The sequence below is a fragment of the Talpa occidentalis genome, unplaced genomic scaffold, assembly GCF_014898055.3.
Source record: "Talpa occidentalis isolate TD23 unplaced genomic scaffold, MPIMG_talOcc4v2.1 talOcc4.14, whole genome shotgun sequence".
NCBI lineage: Eukaryota > Metazoa > Chordata > Mammalia > Eulipotyphla > Talpidae > Talpa > Talpa occidentalis.
Window position 1 is genome coordinate 75,985,925 of NW_023601433.1, and position 19,348 is coordinate 76,005,272.

Below are 19,348 nucleotides of genomic sequence, written 5' to 3' on the forward strand. Positions count from 1 at the left end.
TGCTGGTGGCAGAAAAAAACTTGTTCCAGTTTTGGCTTTGTTGTTTACCAATTCTATGACCTGGAGCACATGATTTACCTTTTCTTGACCTCTTTCCCTTGCTTGACTGTAAAACGAGGCAACTACTCCCTCCTCCAGATGCCAGCCATATAGAATATACTTGATAAATATTTGCTAAATGAATTAATGTCTGCTTTGCCTACTTTATTGGCCCTTATGAGGATTAAAAGTCATGTTTGTAACAGTCTCTCTTAAGAGGTGAAGTGCTATCTAGCTGCAAGTTGTACTGGTAAATTTATTATGCTTTATAAATTACTGTCAACCTCTGTTTGTATAAAAATGTAGTGGCATGAATTTCAGTATCAAGAGAATGACCCCTGAGTCTCCTTTATTTCTAAATATTACATTAGAAATTTCCTTCCTGTAGAATTTGTAGCAGCATTTATTTAACATTTCTCAAGGGAAACTTTAAATGGCAAAGAATGAGGCCAGAAGCAAAACGAAATGGTGTCACATCTCATAGCGACAGTTTCATCTCCAGAGTCAAAAGTGCACCGTAGATACTTCTGTCTGATAGAATATTTCAGACATTTACAATGTTGAGTGTTTTTGAATGGCACCGGCCAACTTTAATGACTTTTGATAGTACACATGTGAATCTGTCTAGGGTCCAAGGCAAGGCTGTGGTTGGTGGGGGATGAGGGTGGGCCTGGTTCTAGTTAGTGATGCAGTTCCCTTTGGGACCTCCAGTGAAATGCCCACATCTCTGGGCCTCAGCCTCTGCATCTGCAACAGGGAGATGACCCTTTTGCCTTTCTTAACACATCTTAGCTGGCCATCTAATTGAAATATACTCAGATAAGCCCTTAGGGTATGGTAGTTAGGACAAATAAACCAAGCTTGTTTCTTAGATTCTGGAAGGATCCTAACAGCAACCCCTTCGTCTGAGTTGAAGAACCAAAAACTACTGAGGCTCTAACTCTTCCAACTAATGGACTGTATAATCCAGCCTCTTGGTGACCACTCAGGAAGCCAGACCTCATACTCTGAGATTTGTCATCTCTTCTAAATCAAGAAGTGGAGGGGTAACTCAGGCTAGATGGAGCACCAAGAGCGGGAACCAAGGGGGTGGTGAGGGACTCTGAGCTTGTGCTCTAGATATTTCCTAGTTCAGTTAATCACAAGCTATATGGCATAGGAAGTGCTGCATTAACTGTTACAGGCATCTAAGTTCTGATTAATGTCCTTTCCAGAGACAAGAATGTGTCTGTGGTCACTGCTGAATATTATTTGACAGTCAATGTGGCTCACTTAGAAAATTTTGTTGTCACCTCTCTTACTGTTAAGCTTTACTACAGGTGTTCCATATTTTGTCACTACTTGTTCTTAACACCTACCAAGTGTAAAGAAATGCCTTAAAACATGTCCTTGGAAAATGGCACAAGATATATGATTGTTTATTTATGCTGAATATGAACTCTGATATAAGTGGGAGGCCCTAGGACATGGCTTGGTTTGTCTGGCATCAGTGAGGCCACTGAAATTGCCCAAGGCTGAATGACAATAGGTGGTCTGGCTTGTTACACCCTCACCAGAGGCTTGCTACTGCCTCTTTGCAAGGCCCGGGTCTGTAGTGTGCTGTGAATGGAGTTTTAATTTTTCTACCATTTGGTCTGTTGAGCATATTTGGAAGGTCAACTCTCATAGAGAGGCTCACCTCAGTCACAGCTCACAGTGGGAGTGAAACCTTTTATATACAACATGAGAATTGTTCTACTCTCCCAAAAAACTGAATTTTCAGGTATATTTCTAAATTGTAAGCGTTTTCAGAACTAACTTTAGTCCTTTTTCAGGACTAAACCGACTAAGCAGGACAAAAAGCGGTACTCTGCCTACTGGTGGAGAGTGGACTGACCTAGCATATTTACATAAAGAGCAAAGCAAATGTACTGGACCTTGATAATTTTAAGGAGTCTTTAATGCTCGGATACACACCCATCACTCTGTGAGTTCTTCCAAATGATGCAGAAAAGTAAAACTGGAAAATTAATCTCCTCCAGTCTTAGTGAAAAGTAACTCTAGTTATAATGAGTTATGGTTAAATTTAGATCTGGGTCTAAGTGACTAGTAAAATTTATCTGCTGTATTTTTATTTTCTGAAACTCTTTGGTTATTTCTCATAGCTTCCTGTTCTTGTTTCATTTTTACCTGCTGTTATTTCACAAATGATTGTTCCTTTTATTGAGGCTTTTCCTTCATCTTTGAGAACCCTAAGCCTATTTATATTCATTTTTTATATTGTCCTATAGTTCTATTTTGTCTGAAATGATTCATCTTTTGAGCACTGAAGTTACTGACTTCTTAATTAACAGTGATTTTTTTCATGGATTTTGAATTTCAATTTTCAGGTTCCTCTGGAATGGGAGGGTCTCCCTTAGCCTGTACTCTTCTTGGTCTAGTGATTTCTAGCCCAGTACAGAGCCAGGCTTTATGATGTGTTCTTGAGGCTCTTGTCTTCCACAATGTCTGTAACACTGGGAATATCTCCAACTCAGTCATTGAGCCTGAGGGCAGGTGAGTTCAGGTTCTGGCCCCACAAGACATCATAGCAGCTATGACCCTGGGCAGAAGAAAGAAATGGCAGCATTATTATTATTTTTTAATTTTAAGAAGTGACTTCAACTTGCAGAGAAGTTGAAAAATAGTGCAGTTCCCATATACTCTCCACTAAGCTTCCTTTAATGTTACTGACATCTTACATCACCAAATTTCATTTATCAAAACCAGGAAATTAACAGTTATAATACTATTAACTAAACCTCAGACTTTATTTCATAAGGTTTTCCATTGTCTTTTTTCTATTTTATAATCCAATTTAGAGTCCCACACTGCATTTAGTGATTTTCTATTTCCATAATTCCATTTACTTTTATTAAGATCTATCCCTTCTTCCCCATTTATTTATACCTTCAGTTATTTCCTTATATCGGAATGGACTCACGGTTGTTTCAGTAGATGGGTTGACTCCAACACAGTAGCTGCTGGATGGCTTCCAATTCAGCCCTGATTTCACACAGTGAAATCAGAAGCCAGTGGACTGGCTTCTGTCTTCCACCTTGTGCAAAGCACTTTCATCCCCCATTTTCCAAAGTGACTTATGGCCCCCTCTGCTTTTTTTCCTGACCTTAGATTCAGGAGGCCCGCTATTTCAGTTTTGGAATAAAAGCCTAAACCCTTAATGTAGCCTACAAGGCATTACATCTGGTCCCTGCCTGATTTTCTGGCTTTATTTTTCTCTTGTTTATTCTCTTGTTCTCAGCACTGTAGCCACGTGGGAACTTTCTCTGTTCTTTGAACGTTGTGAACTCTCTTTGCCTCTAGTCTTTACCCCTGCTGTTCCCTCTGCCTGGCACGCTGTCATCCCTCTCCCCTTTGTGAGCTAATCCATAGTGTCATTTTTAGTGAGTTGCTTGCGCTACTGAACACCTCAACAATCTCTAATCTGAAATGTCCTTAAAGTCAGAAGCAGCGAGCTTCATACTGGCCCACCAGCCTACGTGCCTCGTTTTGCCAGTTTTGCAAATTAGAATGTTTTTCCTCCAAGTGTGAGATGTTAGCACCTGACAGCTGGGCATTTCTTCAGATGTAAAAACTATGTCATCTTGAAGGACTGTCACGAAGGCAGAAAGGAACCCATAAAGGTAGCAGCTATTCAGATGAAAAATGAATGTGCAATTGAATGTCGAGTCATTTGACTTTTGAACTGGTAGAATAAAAAGAAAAAAAATTCTTGAACAGCCAAGGAAAATAAATGAGCATTAAAGGGCAGCAGAATTACCAGATGAACTCCTGCCCCTGCCGTGTTCAATGCTGACCAGTTGTTCTTCCTTTCCCAACATCTTCTGCAGACAGAGATTTGGCATGTCGTGGAGGATTCTGAATTTTTTTTTGAGTGTCTTAGAACAGTGAGTTAAGTGGATCCAGTCATGATCGCTGGATCTCCATTTTCAGACACTGGTCACAGTTGGAAATGACCCACATTTCAGTCACTTTCTAGTCCCTTTAGTTTGATACCATTAACTCCACAATCTTGCCACCAGCGAATGGTCAGTCCCATGTTGAGGTAGCACTGTGTTAGCCCAGCCATCACTCCCATCTCATTCACTGTGGGACAGCAGAGAGTGTGGACCTTGCTCAGTTCTCAGGAACTCCTGGAAGTGGGTGCCTGTGAGTCTCTCCTCTGAAACGCCAATCTCAGTTTTAGTCACAGGCTCCTATACTGTCCAACTCTGTGCTTCTAATACTTAGTTCAAAGCCTGGGATGGAGATAGATGTCCTCACTGCCTAGCAGGGCTGTCACCCCTGTCTATTTCCTGGTGTCTGCAAGGGCTCAGACCACAGCGAGCCTGCCCTACTCGTGGCTCTGATCAGGCTCTTCTCCTTCTGAGGACAGACACAGCTTCAGAGTGCCCCTGACAACACACCCACCAGTCAGTCCCAATAAGCATCACCTCCCAGCTCTGATTCCAGGGTCTCTCCCGGCCCTGAGGGTCTGAGATTCTGAGGATTTGGCTTCAGGCTTTCTTCAGTGTAGAGCTACTGAGTTTGGAGCCTCACCCCATACTTTCTCTTGCATCCTACAGAAATCAGGATGAAATGGCCCACACCTGCCGTGGCACCATCAACCTGTCCACCACACATTTTGACACGGAGGACTCTTGCGGTATCGTACTGACAAGTGGGGCCAGGACCTACCACCTCAAGGCCAACTCGGAGGTGGAGCGGCAGCAGTGGATCACCGCCCTGGAGCTGGCCAAGGCCAAGGCTGTCCGCATGATGAGCAGCAACTCAGGTAGTGAACGCTTGGCACAGCGGGGGTATATGCGGTGTCGTGAGTCTGGAGAGAGTGGGAATTGAACGCACTTGGCAGGCAATGATGACCAGGAGACATAGGGCTAGTCTAAAGGTCTGCATTCACCTTTCCTGCTCCTCACCTTGCAGTGAGATGCTCAGGTGTCACTTGGCTGGCTAGGCTTGGGGTGGAAATCTTTGTCTTGGGTAGGATGGTGTGTGCCTTTGTTTGGATAAATCTATGTTCCTGCACTTGGGCAGACCCTTCAGCTGCTCCAATGTTGCTCCAGAAGCAACAGTCAAGACCAGAAGTCCAGGATTGTGGCCTATGCCTCGGACCAGACTTTCCCAGGCCTGTTGTGGAGATTGAAAATCATTCAAGCAGAGATCCTGTCTCTGTCGAGGTGGAAGTCAGCTCATATATCCTGAGGCAGATGGTTTTTTTGTTTTACTTTAATAATTTTTTTAGGATGTAAGTTCTTTATATGATTAGTAAAGCAATGGTTTTAAAAATATATCCAGTATACTCTGCCCTTGACTCTTGTCCCCGGCTGCTTACTGTTCCCCCACCCAGAGGCAACCAAAGCTACCAGTGTCTTGTGTCTGTACATATATATTCAACAAGGTACTTATCTCAAAACAAATGCAGTCCTCCACCTTGCTTTTTCCCCCACTTAGCAATATATCTTGGATTTTTTTCTTTGTCAGTACACAGAAAGCTTCCTTTTCCTTTTACCAAAGTACAGTGTTTCACTGTATGCATGTACTAGTTTCTTTAACCTATAGTTTGTTGGTGCACATATAGGTTGTTGCTTATTTTGCTCTGACACCGTGCTGCTGTGAATAACTTTGCACTTCATTTCACATGCGTACAAGTGTAGATGAAGTGTGTGTTCCCGGGAAGGGGGCTGCTCCGTCAATGGAATATGCATGTGCCATTCTGAAAGGTTGCCCGCCAAACTGCCTTCCACCCCATTGTGCATTGGATGCCCTCAGCAGTGTGGGAAAATGCCTGCTTCCCCACAGGTGGCAGGATGTTCTGTGGCTATTGAGACAAGAGTCATTTCTGACCCTGAGAAAGTTGCTATGTCTCTATGGGCCTCAGTCTCTTCATCTGTAAAGAGAAGGGTGGGCCAGACCTCTCCCTATGCTTCCATCCAGCTCTTGGCTTTGGTCAAATCAGCGAACATCTCTGCTCCCCAGCTTCCTCATCACTGGCACCCTTGCACAGCTGCTTGGGAGGTTACATGACCATGATGTAAGGGAAGAGTGCCCCCTGTAGGTGTTCCCGATGCCATTCATCCATTGCAGTTGGGGAGTGTTCCCCAGCGCTCATACACCATCCTGCTCTTAGCCAAGGGCAGGCAGCGCGACAGAATCATCCATGGGAGGCCAACAACAAAGTGTTTTAAAGGGAAAAATTCTTTCACTACCTTACGATGCCCTACCAACCACACGAATGTCCCTGATGTGTGGTGCAGCCCTCGAGGGCTGTGTCTGGGAAGGCAACGCCCCTCCCTCCAGTTGGGGTTGTGCCTGGTGGATGTAGAGGGACGCACCCTCTGAAGCAGTGTCTGTGCAGCTGGCTGCTGGGGCAGTGGCCCTCTTCCGGCCTGCCCCGTCCAGCTGGGGGCCACTCGTGCTCCCAAGACCCTGCAGCACTCCCGGAGCTCACCCCTCAGCTCCCCTCTGCCTCTGCTCGCTGCAGAAGAGCCTGTTCCCTTGGGCTCTGAAATTTGGCCTTTTGAGGTTTGTGAGTTTTATATTTGTAGCATTCACTTGCCAGTTGCCTAAAATGAACAGAAGGAGGAACACCTATTTCTAGGCCACAACATTTTCATTATATAAAAAATAACCCCTAACAGACCTCTGTGCCGTATGTGCTGTTGTACATTAACCTTCTGGAGGGAGTAGATGTAATGCACAAGGCTCAGTCCTGCATGAACTCAAACTTTTATGAACGAGGCACAGTTGCTCCGCAGAGGTCAGAGCACCTGGCAGGTGAACTCGCACAGTGTAAGGAAGCACTCAGTGCTGGGCAGGTGGACAGAAAGGAAGGATGTCAGGGAAGGCTACTTGCAGGAAGTGAAAATTGAACTAGGTTTTGAGGGATGGAGAAGACTTTAAAATGGAGGTGAGGTGGGCAGGGAGAAGGGAGGCTGTCCAGGCAGTGGCAGCAGCTAGAGCAAGGGGTCGCTGTGTTCCCAGACTGGGGGTTCCTCTGAGCCTGGGACATTGTGTTGAGTTGGAGGCAGCTTCCCTCCCCCTGACAGTCAGCAGGGGAGGTTTGGGATCAGCCTGGTGGGGGTGGCTTCCTTGCTTGCTTCCTCCCTCAGGGCCGAGGGGGTGGAGCTCCCCAGGATCTGGCAGCACAGAGCACAGAGCTCCAGCCAGATGGTGGTAGATGGGAGGGCTGAGCATGGTAGATGGGAGGGCTGAGCAGGACGGGGGAGGGGGAGCCCAGAGCACAGACGCTGCCTACCTGTCCTGGAGGCCAGACCTCCTTTGGTCATAGCTGCAGATGCCTCTCCCCCCTGCAGAATCACCTGCTTTTGCCCCAAGACTTTGCATCTGGGTGGTTTGAATACCTGGGTTATTTGGGTCCATTTGCAAAGGGATTTGGTTAACAGCTGCTGCTGGGCTCATCCCCAGGGAAAGGGCACATTTGCCCCTCCCCCCACTGCAAAACAATTATTTTACACATATTTCAAATTGCTACAAGGATTTGAAAGCCGTGAAACATTATTTCTGTTAGATGCCCCATGATTCAACAGCCTGTTGTTGAATTTTGTATTCCTTTGTGCACTGGGGAAAGTGCTCCTGCTCCTTCTCACCTGTGTATTTGAGGTCCAGATGCTCTACTTCTCCTTGCCTACAGTTTATTTGTCCTTAATTGTGATGCCTCAATATTATGTCACGTTGCCCAGCACCCGAGAAGTCAGAAGCCCACAGCCCTTGCAAAACTGACATTGCCAAAGTTGTTGAAATTTTCTTTCTGCTAATGTGGAAAAGAAAGTTTTCTTTTAATCTTTTCATAAAAATCACTAAAAGAAAGGGACTGTCATCAAAAATGTCTCCTCTTACTCCACTTACAGGTTTGTCCTTCATTGAGAAGTTAGGGCCTACTTACTTGACATGGTGTTAAAACCCTATTTTTATTTATGAAATAACAATACTTTTTGTTTTTAATTTGTATGGAAGAATAAACTGCAGGCAACCCTCTGTTGGAGCATTTCATCAATGCACTTGATATTCCAGCTCGGGAAGAGCTGGATACTAAGTCCTGCAAAGGTGATTGGTCATGACCAGGGCATGAGATAGAGATTGGCCCTGGGAATTGCCATCCTCCATCCGTGTGCCTTGCCTCTGAGAAGAACCATCTGGACTGCCCCAGGCAGGGCCCCGCCCTGGCATTTGGGCAGCAGGCAGGAAGTTCAGGCTTCTACCCTCTGGCCATTTCTACCTGGTCCCTCTCCCTCTAATCCAAGGATCATATTGGATTCCTGTGGTGCTTCCAGTTTCTCCTTCCATGTTTTCCTTAGGAAAGGCAGGTGGGCGCCTCAAATCATTTGCCGTGCTCATGTTTTTTAGATTCAAAGGTCAAAGAGTCAAATGTCTTTTTATTCTTTTCACAGTTGAAGTCTCTGTCAAGAGGGTTAATTCTCCTCCCTTCCAGATTCTGGGAATATGTGTGTGCTGTAATTAGGAGCACACTCGATTAATATACAGCCATTGATAGGCCACGTTTGCTTGCCTGTGGTGAGACCTTCTGGCCCAGACTATATGCAGGGAAACTAGGAGACCCTTCCGAGTCTCTGAAAGAGGCCACTGGGCTGGCCCCCTGTGTGGCCTCCCCTGAGTCAGTCTCATACCGCCACAGTGAGAGGTCTCTGCTTTAGATCAAGGGGGCGCTGGGTCTGAGTCACAGGGCCATGGGCACTCTTGTCCTCTGTGCCTGCACAACCATGATGGCCAGCAGAGGCTTGAATGAGGGCTGTGCTTGTTTTGATAATTACCCTGCTTTTGTTGGTTGAGTCTAGATGGAATTTTCTCTTTTCCTTATTGCTGCTGCTTAGAAAAAAAATGAACCCTGCTATCCTTAGCCACTGTTTCATGGGGCCAGCTTGTCCTCTGTTCTGTGCCCAAAGCCTCCTTCCTTCTTAACCTTCTACCTGCTCCCCTCACTCACACTGTACCTTGTCATGTGGCAAGCCTCCTTCCCCACCCCAATTCCTTTGTTCTTTCTCCATGGTTCTTCCTCGGCCCAGGGAACTCTTTCCCCTGTGCTGGCCTGCCCCATGGTGCCTGTCCCCTCTGCTGGAGCTGTTCTGCTGGACTCTGGCTGCTCACCTCTGATCTCCTGGTACTGTGCTGAGGTGAGGGGACCTGACTAGCTCCTGGTGGCCAATTTGGCCATCTGCTAGGACTGACCCTGCCCCATCTCAAGGCCTAACACCCTCCCCTGCCATGTTGCCATTTGCAGACTCTCACTTCTTGTCTCCATTGCTGATATTTCCTACATCTGTCTTCAAGCATGAAGACCCTCATCCCTTGACCCTCTTTCCTCTTCCTGTCTACTCATCCCTCCTGCCAGGCAGCCCCACTCATGTGCCCTCCATGTAGCTCCTGTTTTGCTGGCACACCTGCCATTCCTGGCCTCTTGACCTTTCAGTATATCCACCTGCCAAACCCTAAGCCAGGGTCATCCCACTGTGTCCTTTGGCAGGCTTCTGCTGAGATGTGGTGGAGCACTGGAGACAATGTCTGCATCCGAGTAGGCCCTGCCCACTAAATGATCATGTTCCCCATCCCATGCCCACCCTCAGTATGCCAGGCTTAGGGAGTTTGGGGGCAGCAAGTGTGCAGAGCTATGAGTGGCTGATGACTGGGGCCTCAAGTGATGTTTGGGCAGCTGATCAGGGGCCCCTGTCGCTAGGCTGCAGATGGGCAGGACGCCAAGATGCTGGAGAGACCAGACCTCACAAGATCCACCAGACTTTCAAGATAGTCCTTTCTTATTCTCAGATTTGCAAGCCCTTCCTTGTGTACTCCTAGGAGAAACCGCGTGAGGAAGGGCATGGAGTTTTCCGACATTCTGATGAGGAGTCAGGCACACCCTTGATTTGCTATTTAAATACCTTCTGAAGTGTGGGTGTACTTAGAGAATGGAAAACTTGATCTGGTGTCTGCCGCTGCCCTCTGGTGGCTGGATCCAGGTCCTTCTGAGGGAGTGCTGGCCCTGGCAGGGCTGGCTTGTGCGCATGTTGCTCATTGACAGTCTTTAAAGTCCCTCTGGGGCCATCAGAATGTGGCATCTTTGGGGGGAAGAAAGTATCAGAAGATGAACTTCCTTCTAGGCAGCCTCCTCCGTCTGAGAGGCACAGGGAACCAAGACCAGGGCTGTGCCCACTACCAGCATTCCCCTCTCCATGCCACTCACTCACCCAAATCTGGGCATCTTCCTGCCCCTGCTGGGATTTGCCCTCCTCGTTTCAGTCCTCAGCTTTAGCAGAGCACTTGGTCATGGAGCTTGTCCTCAACCCTGGGCCTTGTTCCCTGTCACACCCCTTTCGCCTTCAGCTGTGCCTGGACACAACACCTGGTCTGTGTGGCGCGCCGTCACCAGACCCTGCTTTCTCTCCCCACAGCCTCCTCCAGACCCTGTGGCTCTGGCTCAGTGATCTGAAAGTCAGAAGCTGGACTTTACTGGCTGCCACAGCAATGGCCTTCTTTCTTAGCCTTTCCCACCTGGCCTGGCCCTGGGGTTTATCCCTCTGTCCAGCCTGGAGCAGGCTCTTCCTCTCTCACTTGATTGTCTGGCTTCCACCACACCTACATGTCCTCCCCCTATGAGGCCACCCTTCTAACGGTGGGACATCCCAGGAACCAGGCAACTCTGGGCTTGAATCCTGCCTGTGTCATCTACTAATTGGGTCACTTTGGCAAAGTTACTTGACTTTGAAAACGTCTAAATCTGATTAGCAGCATCTTCGAAAAACTTATCTGCAATGGTAAAAGCAAACTTTATAATTAGTGGTGAAAGACTGAATGTTTTCCCCATAGGATGGTTGTCCATCCTCACAACACATAATCTTCTTCACACTGGAAGTCCTAACCAGTATAATAAAGCAAGAAAAAGGAATCAAAGATATTCAGATTAGAAAGGAAGAAACAAAACCATCCCTATTTACAAATAACATAATGGCTATGTAGAAGTTCCTACTCTTCTACATAATACTCTTAGAATAAGTGAGTTTAGCAAGGTCACAGAATATGAGACCAACACACAAAGACTAATCACTTTTCTATATGTGAGCAGTGAACAATTGGAAATCAAAGTTTAAAAAATCATTTACAAAGCATCCCATGAAAGACTCAGCTATAAATATCACAAAACTTTTATAGCATTTGCATGCTGAAAACTGTGAAATGCTAATGAAAGAAAAGACTGAAATAAATCAAGAAACATACCATGTTCATGAATCAGAAGATTCAACAGAGTAAAGATGTTAGTTGTCCCCAAACTGATCATAGATTTATTACAATTCCAAAAGAAATCCCAATGATACTTTTTTTCAATACAAGCAAGCTTATTGCTTATACTTCTAGTTTATATGTTTTTACCAAAGGGCAAATGACTAGAATAGCTAACACAATTTTGAAAATGAGGAATAAAGTTTGAGTTAATATCCAATTTTAATACTTATTACAAGAAGCAATAGTCAAGACAGTATGGTACTAGAATTGGAAGACGTGTAGCCTAATGGAAAAGAATAGAGAATTTAGAAATGAGCCCACACAAATATGGTCAGTTGAATTTTGACAAAGGTACAACAGCAATTCAATGAGAAATGTTAGCTTTTAAAACAAGTAATGTTGGAACAGTTGAAAATGATTGACCAAACTCTTGTGCCTCCATACAATGGAGTGCTACTCAGCAGGAACAATGAATAACTATTGCTAGATACAGCAACTCTGATGAAATTCAGAGACATTTTACTGAGTGAAAGAAGTCATACTCAAAGGGTTGTGTGATTCCATTTATATGGTGTTCTGGAAAGGCAAAGGCTAAAGGGATAAAGAACAGATCAGTGGTTGTCAGGTGTTGGGGTGGAGGGAGGGTGTGATAAAAAGTTATAGTATGAGGAAGTATTTTTTGGAGGGAAGGGTGACAGAACTGCTCTATCCTGACTGTGGAGGTTGTGTCATGAGTCTGTGCATATGTTAAAATAAATAGAACTGTGCAACAAAAAAGTAAAATTTACTATATGGTAACTTGAAAATAAAATGCAGTTTTGACTTACATCCCTACCCTCTGGATTTGTCCAACTTTCCTTCCACTTATTGGTACCTCATCTTGCTACCGGGCCAGCATGCAGGCTGTACCTCTTGCCTGCCAACCCTCTTTCCTAGTAACTAGTGGCTTCCCATAGCCAGCTTCCCTTTAGGTCTGCTTACCCTGTAGGGAGAAGCCAGCCCCCTCCTGGGCTGATGCTTGCTCTCTGCTATCCAGCTCAGCCTCCTCTCAGGTCCCAGGGTCCCAGGACCTCCCTGGTGGTATAGGGGTTATGTCAGTGCTGTCACACTATCACCACTGCAACCTGAATTCAATCCTTGGCGAGGGAGCTGACCCACATGGTGCAGCAGACCTCTCCTGTCTCCCCCGCTGCTCCCTTCATCAGTGTATTTCCATAGATCTGCCTGTTCTGCTCCCCACTGTGTCTCTAGTGAATCCTCTCACCCCCTGCTCCTCTGGCCTATACCCTAGTTCTTCTTCTTCTTTAAATATTTATTTATTTATTTATACAAGAACCAGGGTACAGCCCAGATGCGAGGGAGGGTGAGAGGATTCACCAGAGACACAGCGGGGAACAGAACAGGCAGACTGATAAAATTCACTGCTGAGGGGAGCAGCGGGTGCGACAGGAGAGGTCTCCTGCACCATGTGGGACCCTTGCTGGCTGGCTGGGATCGAACCGGTGCTGCAGAGGCTGCAGACAGCTTCACAGCGAGGTGCTCAACCACCTGCACTTCCAGGGGAGGCCCCTACCCTATTTCTTCTATGCGTAAATAAATAAATGAATCTTTAAACAAATTTTCTAAGACAATGGACACTAGCCTGCTTGGTTCAAAAGGTGGCTCCCTTAGCAGTCTAGGGGCCTAGGACAAGTTGCTTGCTGTCTTTTTGCCTCAATCTCCCTGTAAAACGGATTTAGCAATAGAACCACCTCTTAGAGGTGCTGTGAGGATTAATTTAGGAAATTCATGAAAAGACCTCAGTGCAGGTCTTGGCAAGTGCTCTGCAAAAGTTATAGTTACTGATAATAGTCACTTTGACAGCTTTAAGACAATATAGGCTCACAGGACCCTCTGCCATGATGAATCTGAATAAGAAGTGTTGGGGCATAGCTGCATTTTATTTTCAAAGTTCCTTGGGTAAGATTGCCAGATTTAGCAAATAAAAATAAAGGTCACCCAGTTGAATTTGAACTTCCAATACACGACACATATGTTTTATTATTTAAGTATGTGCCATGTAATAAATGGGACATACTTAAACTAAAATTTATATATTGCATATCTGAAATTCAAATACAACAGGGCTTCCTGCGTTTTATCTACCTGCATTTACCCCTGTGCTGCCTGGGCGAGTTTGACAACCAGCACACCTGGGGATTCTGTTTCTGACTCCCTAGGTTGGATCTCCCTGTTGGAAAATGGCAAGTATTCTTTCACTCAACACAGGGGGCACCCGAGGATGGTTTGTTCTTGGTCTTTGCTTCTAAATTGATATCTAAGGAAACGCTGGCAGATTGGCCACGTTGTGATATTCCTCTTGGTACTTGTGAGTCATTTTCAGATCTCCGGGTCCTTCTCCCAGAGAAAGAACAGAATACAGAGAGGCGACCTGACCGCTCTCTCTTGGACCTGCTTCTGGGGCAGCTAATCCAGCTCCTCAGGGATTCCCTCTCTCTTGCCCTGCTCTCCCAGGCTGTCTTGCCCCCACATTGATGTCATAGCTCTATTCTGATATCACAGCCCAGCTTGGATTGACCTCAGGTAGCCCATATTCTTCCCTTAGTGGAGCACCCAAGGCTTGCATTTGAGCAGGAAGCACGGGGCTTGGGTGACCGGTGGCCCTAGAGGCTGACCCCAAAGAACAGCTGGGCACCCTGCCATCCTGTTGGTCCAACATGAAAACCCTCTAGAAGGTAGGACTTTGAAGGCCTTCATCCTCCTTATTGGTTGTAGTCTCCCACATTGGAAATAAATTCCTGAGCAATGTGGAGTTGTTCTGGCTCTGTAAACAGCTTCCAGAAAGCTCTCTGCCTTTGTGCCTCGGTATGCAAGTGGCCTGCAGAAATGGTGGTCTCCCCTCGTCCACTCAACCGACTTCACTTTCTAAAATGTTGAGGGACATTTTTCCTTAGTGCTTGGAGCACCCCAAGCATGTACTCGGCTCTGGTGGGCATTTCTGTGGCCACCTCCTGTTCCTCACTTTCTGAGAGGCTGGTGCACACAGGGGTATGCTCCTCTCAGGAAAAAGCAATTAATTCTGATCCCTCATTCCCAAAGAGGAGAAGCCCCTCTTCCAGCCCATTAGAAGATGTAATGAAGTGTCATGTGAGTTTATTAAGTCAGCAAAATAGTGACTGACATGCATCAAATAACCTAAAACTACATCTCTACCTTTGGTGGCCATGGGGTGAGCATAATAACATCTTTAGGGTAGCCCCACCAAGATTCTGATCTCATGGTCAAATGGCACCCAGAAACTTCCATTTTTAATAACCATTCCCATTCAGGCTCATGATGGCTCCCCACTTGGGGTGCCCCCCATGGATCTCACTTTGATGAGGTTGCTTATTGCTGCTGACTTGATTCTCCATTTCCATATTTTCCATGGAATGGGTGTCTAATTCCTTTTTGCTCACAAATATTTATTTAATGTGCTAATCTACAGAGACAATAGGGGTGGTGTCAGGCATTCACTAGGCATGTTGCTATCCAGCTCCTAGTCCGCATCGTCCAGGTGCAGGTGCAGCCTTTTTCTCTACCAAGGAAGAGGGACTGCATGTGTTTAGGGAGAGCTCGCTCCTGTCCTCATTTCTCTCTTCACGGGACCTCGCCTGAACGGAGAGAGTGGGAATACGGTGTGCAGTATTGGTCATTGAAACTGATGATGGTAAAGGGTATAGCTGATCAAAGGGATGGGATTCTGTTTCTGGGGTGGCCCCATGGTGAACTTTTAGTGGGACCCATTGAATGGGAGGACAGCCATTGTTGCTCAGTGGGGCAGCAGCACAAGGTGGGTATTCCTTGGCTGTGAATTCAGGCTTCTCTGAAAATGTCAAACAGCCTTTCCGACGAGGAAACGTGGGTTTTTGGTTTTGCGCCCTTAGCATTCGCCAGTGCCCAGTGTCCCTGGAGCCCCAAACAGTCTCCGTATTTCCCTGCATGCTCCGGTCCAGGTGGGAGATAGGACACATCCTAGCCCTTGGTCCTCAGGTTTGTGCTCACCCACACCCTCCAAAATGTGGGTGGGTCACCTCATCTCCCCTTCTCTGCCTTAATGCCTTTATGCATCGTATCTTGGTCCTCAGGTCAGGACGGCATCCTGAGGGCTCATTGCAGGCGGGGCCAGCTGCTTTACTTGGCAGCTTCAGAGCACCTCGCCTGCAGTCATTGCTCAGTAACGTGCGTCAGTTGAAAGAGGTGCAAGGGAAAGACTCGGGAAGGACTTTGAATTCAAGGGTGCTGCAAAACCCTGGGGATGTTGTGGCGGTGGAAATTGAAGACATAAGCAGAAGTGGACAAAAGAGTCTGGGAACCTTTGTGTGCCTGCCACCACAGCAGTGGTTCCCACCTCAATAGCGCCTCCGCCTTCCGCCCCTGCCCTGTAGCCAGTTGCAGATGTCCTATCACTTCACCAGTCATTGTTTCGATGGGATCTTGAATGCTAAGAGAGCATTCCTTTTAAAATTTTTTACATAACCAGAGTACTGTTATCACATCTCCAGCACTCACCGTGCATTGGAATGAGGTTTATTTAAAGGGGTCACTACTGTTCCTGGTGTCCTCCAGAGTGTGGGGACTAGAGAAGTGACTTCGGACTGACAGAGGGGCACACATGTGCTTTTAGCAGAGGCTTTATTCAGAGCCTGAAGAACTAAAGGGGACTTTAACAGCCCTCAGCTGTGGAGAATTCGGGTTCTTCTCAAGGAAGTAAGGCTTGGCTTGAAACAGGACGTTGGAAAGATGGAGACTGGCTTGGCCTTGCCAGGGGGCCCTGCAGGGGGAAGGTGGGCCCTGAATGGACGTCAGTTCCCAGCTATCTACATTAGCAAAGGCAAGCGCCTCCAGCAAGAAACTTAGCAAAGCGATGGCGTTTTGTTCTCTAAGAGATGTTGACATTTGGGATGATACGATCTTTTGATCCGCACCCTATGGCAGGGGCTTACCCCCAGCAGACTCATGTCATCTTGAGCTGGTCCATGGGCCACCAGCAAGCTTGAACTATGTGCAGAGTTCAAGGAGACTGATGTTTTTTCCTCAGAGAACCGAGTTGCAGTGTTTCTTATACAAAATCTTCCCATAGTCCTCTCTGCCTGCCAGTGAAACCCGAGAGCCAGTCCAGAGATGACCCATTATTTCAGTAGAAAAATAAGCATTCTGAAATTGGGCCAGGGCGGGGGGGCGGGGGGGGGAGTGGGGAGGCATGGGCTTCACAAAAGGATTATTATGACAGAATAATTTGACCAAAAAAAGTTACTGTCAGAGTTGGTACAGTCTTACCTTTACGGTGGCTTAAAGCACCATTTTTCTGCCAGGGCAATTGCCGGGATTATAATTGCTTCCTTTGTAACTAAAGGGCACAATAGCACGTTCCTGGATAATTAACAGATTCTGAAGCCTTGTGCCCTGTTGCTATTTAGTGTTAACATGCTCGTGGCTCTGTGGGCACAAACATGGAGGGGGTGGGGTGGGGAGGCCAGAACTTATGACCTAAACCAAGGCAAGCAGGGCTGTGACATCTTCCTGGGTTGTTCCTGCCCTTCATTGGCCAGCCTGAACTCTGATTTGGAAATAAACTCTGAAAGGTGAGGGTAAGGTAGATGTTGAGTCTCGGCTGCATGGTGGTGTGAGGAATTAGGCTCAGTGACAGGGGTGCTGTATTTGGGGTCCCGGCTTTGCTCTGTAACAGTGTGACTCTGGATGAGGCCTTCAACCTTTCTACGTCTCCATTTCTTTGCCTGGCAGAGGGAGGATAATGTCTGTATCAAGGGGTGTTTGTGAGGGCAAAGAGCAGCGATAATAAAAGAGTGCAGCAGAACAGCTCTAGGTGAAAGGGAACTGGGTAGCAGGGGCCTACCAGACACTGGCTGTGACCACCACTTGCTCGCCCTGGTTCTTCAACCCAGATCCAGAGAGGACAGTCCATCTGTGTGTGATGTCCTCTTGTGGGGATGTCAACTCATTGCCCTGGAATCTCCTTTATAGATAGGGGCCTGTATACTGATGAAGATGATGATGATGATGATGATGATGATTATTTTGTGAGGCACTCCATTCAGGGTCTGTTGGTGGCAGGGAACAAAACCCCACTTAACCTGTCTTAAATAAAAGTAGGAGCTTATTATGCTCAGATGGAGGGGTACAGAGTCCTGGAGGGATTGGGGTGTCAACTGCCCCTGGACACTCTCAGTCTGGGTCTCTCCGTGTCTAGCTGTTTCCTTCCCCTTGCTCACTGGCCTCTTCATTTCTCTGTGACATCGTTCTGCTGCCCTGCCTGGAGGTACATGATCTTGTGGCTGCTGCCTCTAGGCCCAGCTTCACATTCTTGGACAGGAGGCCCTGGCACAACTTGAAGTGGGCACCCGGCCCTGGTCCTATCAGATGTGACCAGGAGGATCAGGCTCTTGCCTGAGGGGTGAATGTTTTTAGTGAGGGAACTTGAACTCCTACCCCCTCTTCTGGGTGCTTCTGAGATGCAGCCTCCTCCCCGGACTCTTTCTGGACCTCCTCCAGTCTTCATCTATTGGCCTCTCACTTCACACCCGGGAGCAAGAGCTGAAAAGAGAACAGGAGGGAGGGCAGCCTCTGTGTGGGCTCCCTGTGCCCTGCGACTGCCCCTTGCCTGTGTCCAGATCAGACCAGGGCATTGTGGTGAGACCAGTTCTGGAGGGAGGTCAGACCAGCAGGCAGGTCTGACCATCAGTTGTGGAAGAAGTTCCTTGGAGGACAAGATAAATTCCTTCAAAGTAGGGGCGAGAGGCAGGAAAGTTCCAGACACCCCTCATAAGCAGACATAGGGTGGCTGTGAGCCTGGCTGAGTGTGTATAGGAGGAGGAGCTCCCGGAGGTCATTGCTGACCTCCTTGTCACTGGCAGGGATGTCTAATGATGAAGGTGGGCCCCTCATCAACCCCTCTGTGGGGTTACTGCCATTGCGGGGCCATCGCCATTGGAGTAAGTGCTCAGGCATCATGAGCCAGGGGCTCTCATTAGAAAGCAGCATTACCCAGGACTGTTCAGGCAGAATGTAGGGTGTCCTGAAACATCTCTGCCTTTTAAGAAAAAAGCTTTACTGTTTTGTAAAAATAGAAAAAGAAAAGTGCACACCATAATGAAAAGGGGGAAAAATAATCTCCTGAATACTAGGAAGCCAGATGCAAATACTCTTAAATCTTTGCTGAGCTGCATGCCAAATATTCTTTATGCATATGTTGTACATTTAGACCAGGTATATAATTTATACCAGTAGGAGAATTTCTCATATTCAGTTTTGTAACTGGTTAAACTCAACATGTGTTGGGTATTTCGTGCTAATAAGTGTATATAAGTATATATAGCTGTATATAAGTATATATAACTGTACATTTGTATATACTTAGATACGTATATATGTAATAGCACATTTTCTAAGTTTGTATTATGGAAACTTTCTAACAAATTGTGTATATGCACATACGCACACTTATATAAGTGGTTCCATGTTCTTACCACTCACCTTTCAATAATTATCAATTTATGGCCCATATTATTTCATCTCAGCCCTATCTTTTATTCCTCAATTGTTATTTTTTTATTGTGATAAATACACATAACATAGAATTTACCATGAGGGACATTTAATCCATTCACAAAACTGCAGCCACCACCTCTGTCTAGTTCTAGAACATTTCATCACTCCCAGAGGAAAACCCTCACCCACTAAGCAAGCATGTACTCCCTATATCCCATCCCCCATTGCTCCTGGCAATCAGAAATCTGCTTTTTTCATTATTTTAAAGCAGATTCCATCTGCAGACATTTTGTCGTATCTCTCTAAAATGAAGGACTCTTAAAAGCATAACACCTGAAATAACCCTTGTTTACTATCATCACCTGTTGAAGTAGCTAATTATAAATCATTTTAAATAGTGTACAATGTTCTATGGACTGAATAAAGCATCACTTAGTTAAACATTTTGTAGTCATTCGGGTTGTTGGCAGGG

General features: G+C 46.4%; 1 protein-coding gene across 7 annotated transcripts in view; it reads left to right on the forward strand.

Moving 5' to 3' along the window:
• The window catches only part of OSBP2 (oxysterol binding protein 2), a 119,206-nt gene that overhangs the window by 29,506 nt on the left and 70,352 nt on the right, over positions 1-19,348 (forward strand). For 6 of the 7 annotated variants that reach the window (XM_037510898.2, XM_037510901.2, XM_054695253.1 and 3 more), the window contains one exon: positions 4,644-4,852. In XM_037510898.2, the coding sequence (XP_037366795.1) occupies positions 4,644-4,852 (209 nt within the window). Of the gene's footprint in view, positions 1-3,487; positions 3,702-4,643; positions 4,853-19,348 lie in introns of those variants that run through there. The other variant, XM_037510903.2, reaches the window with a different exon arrangement.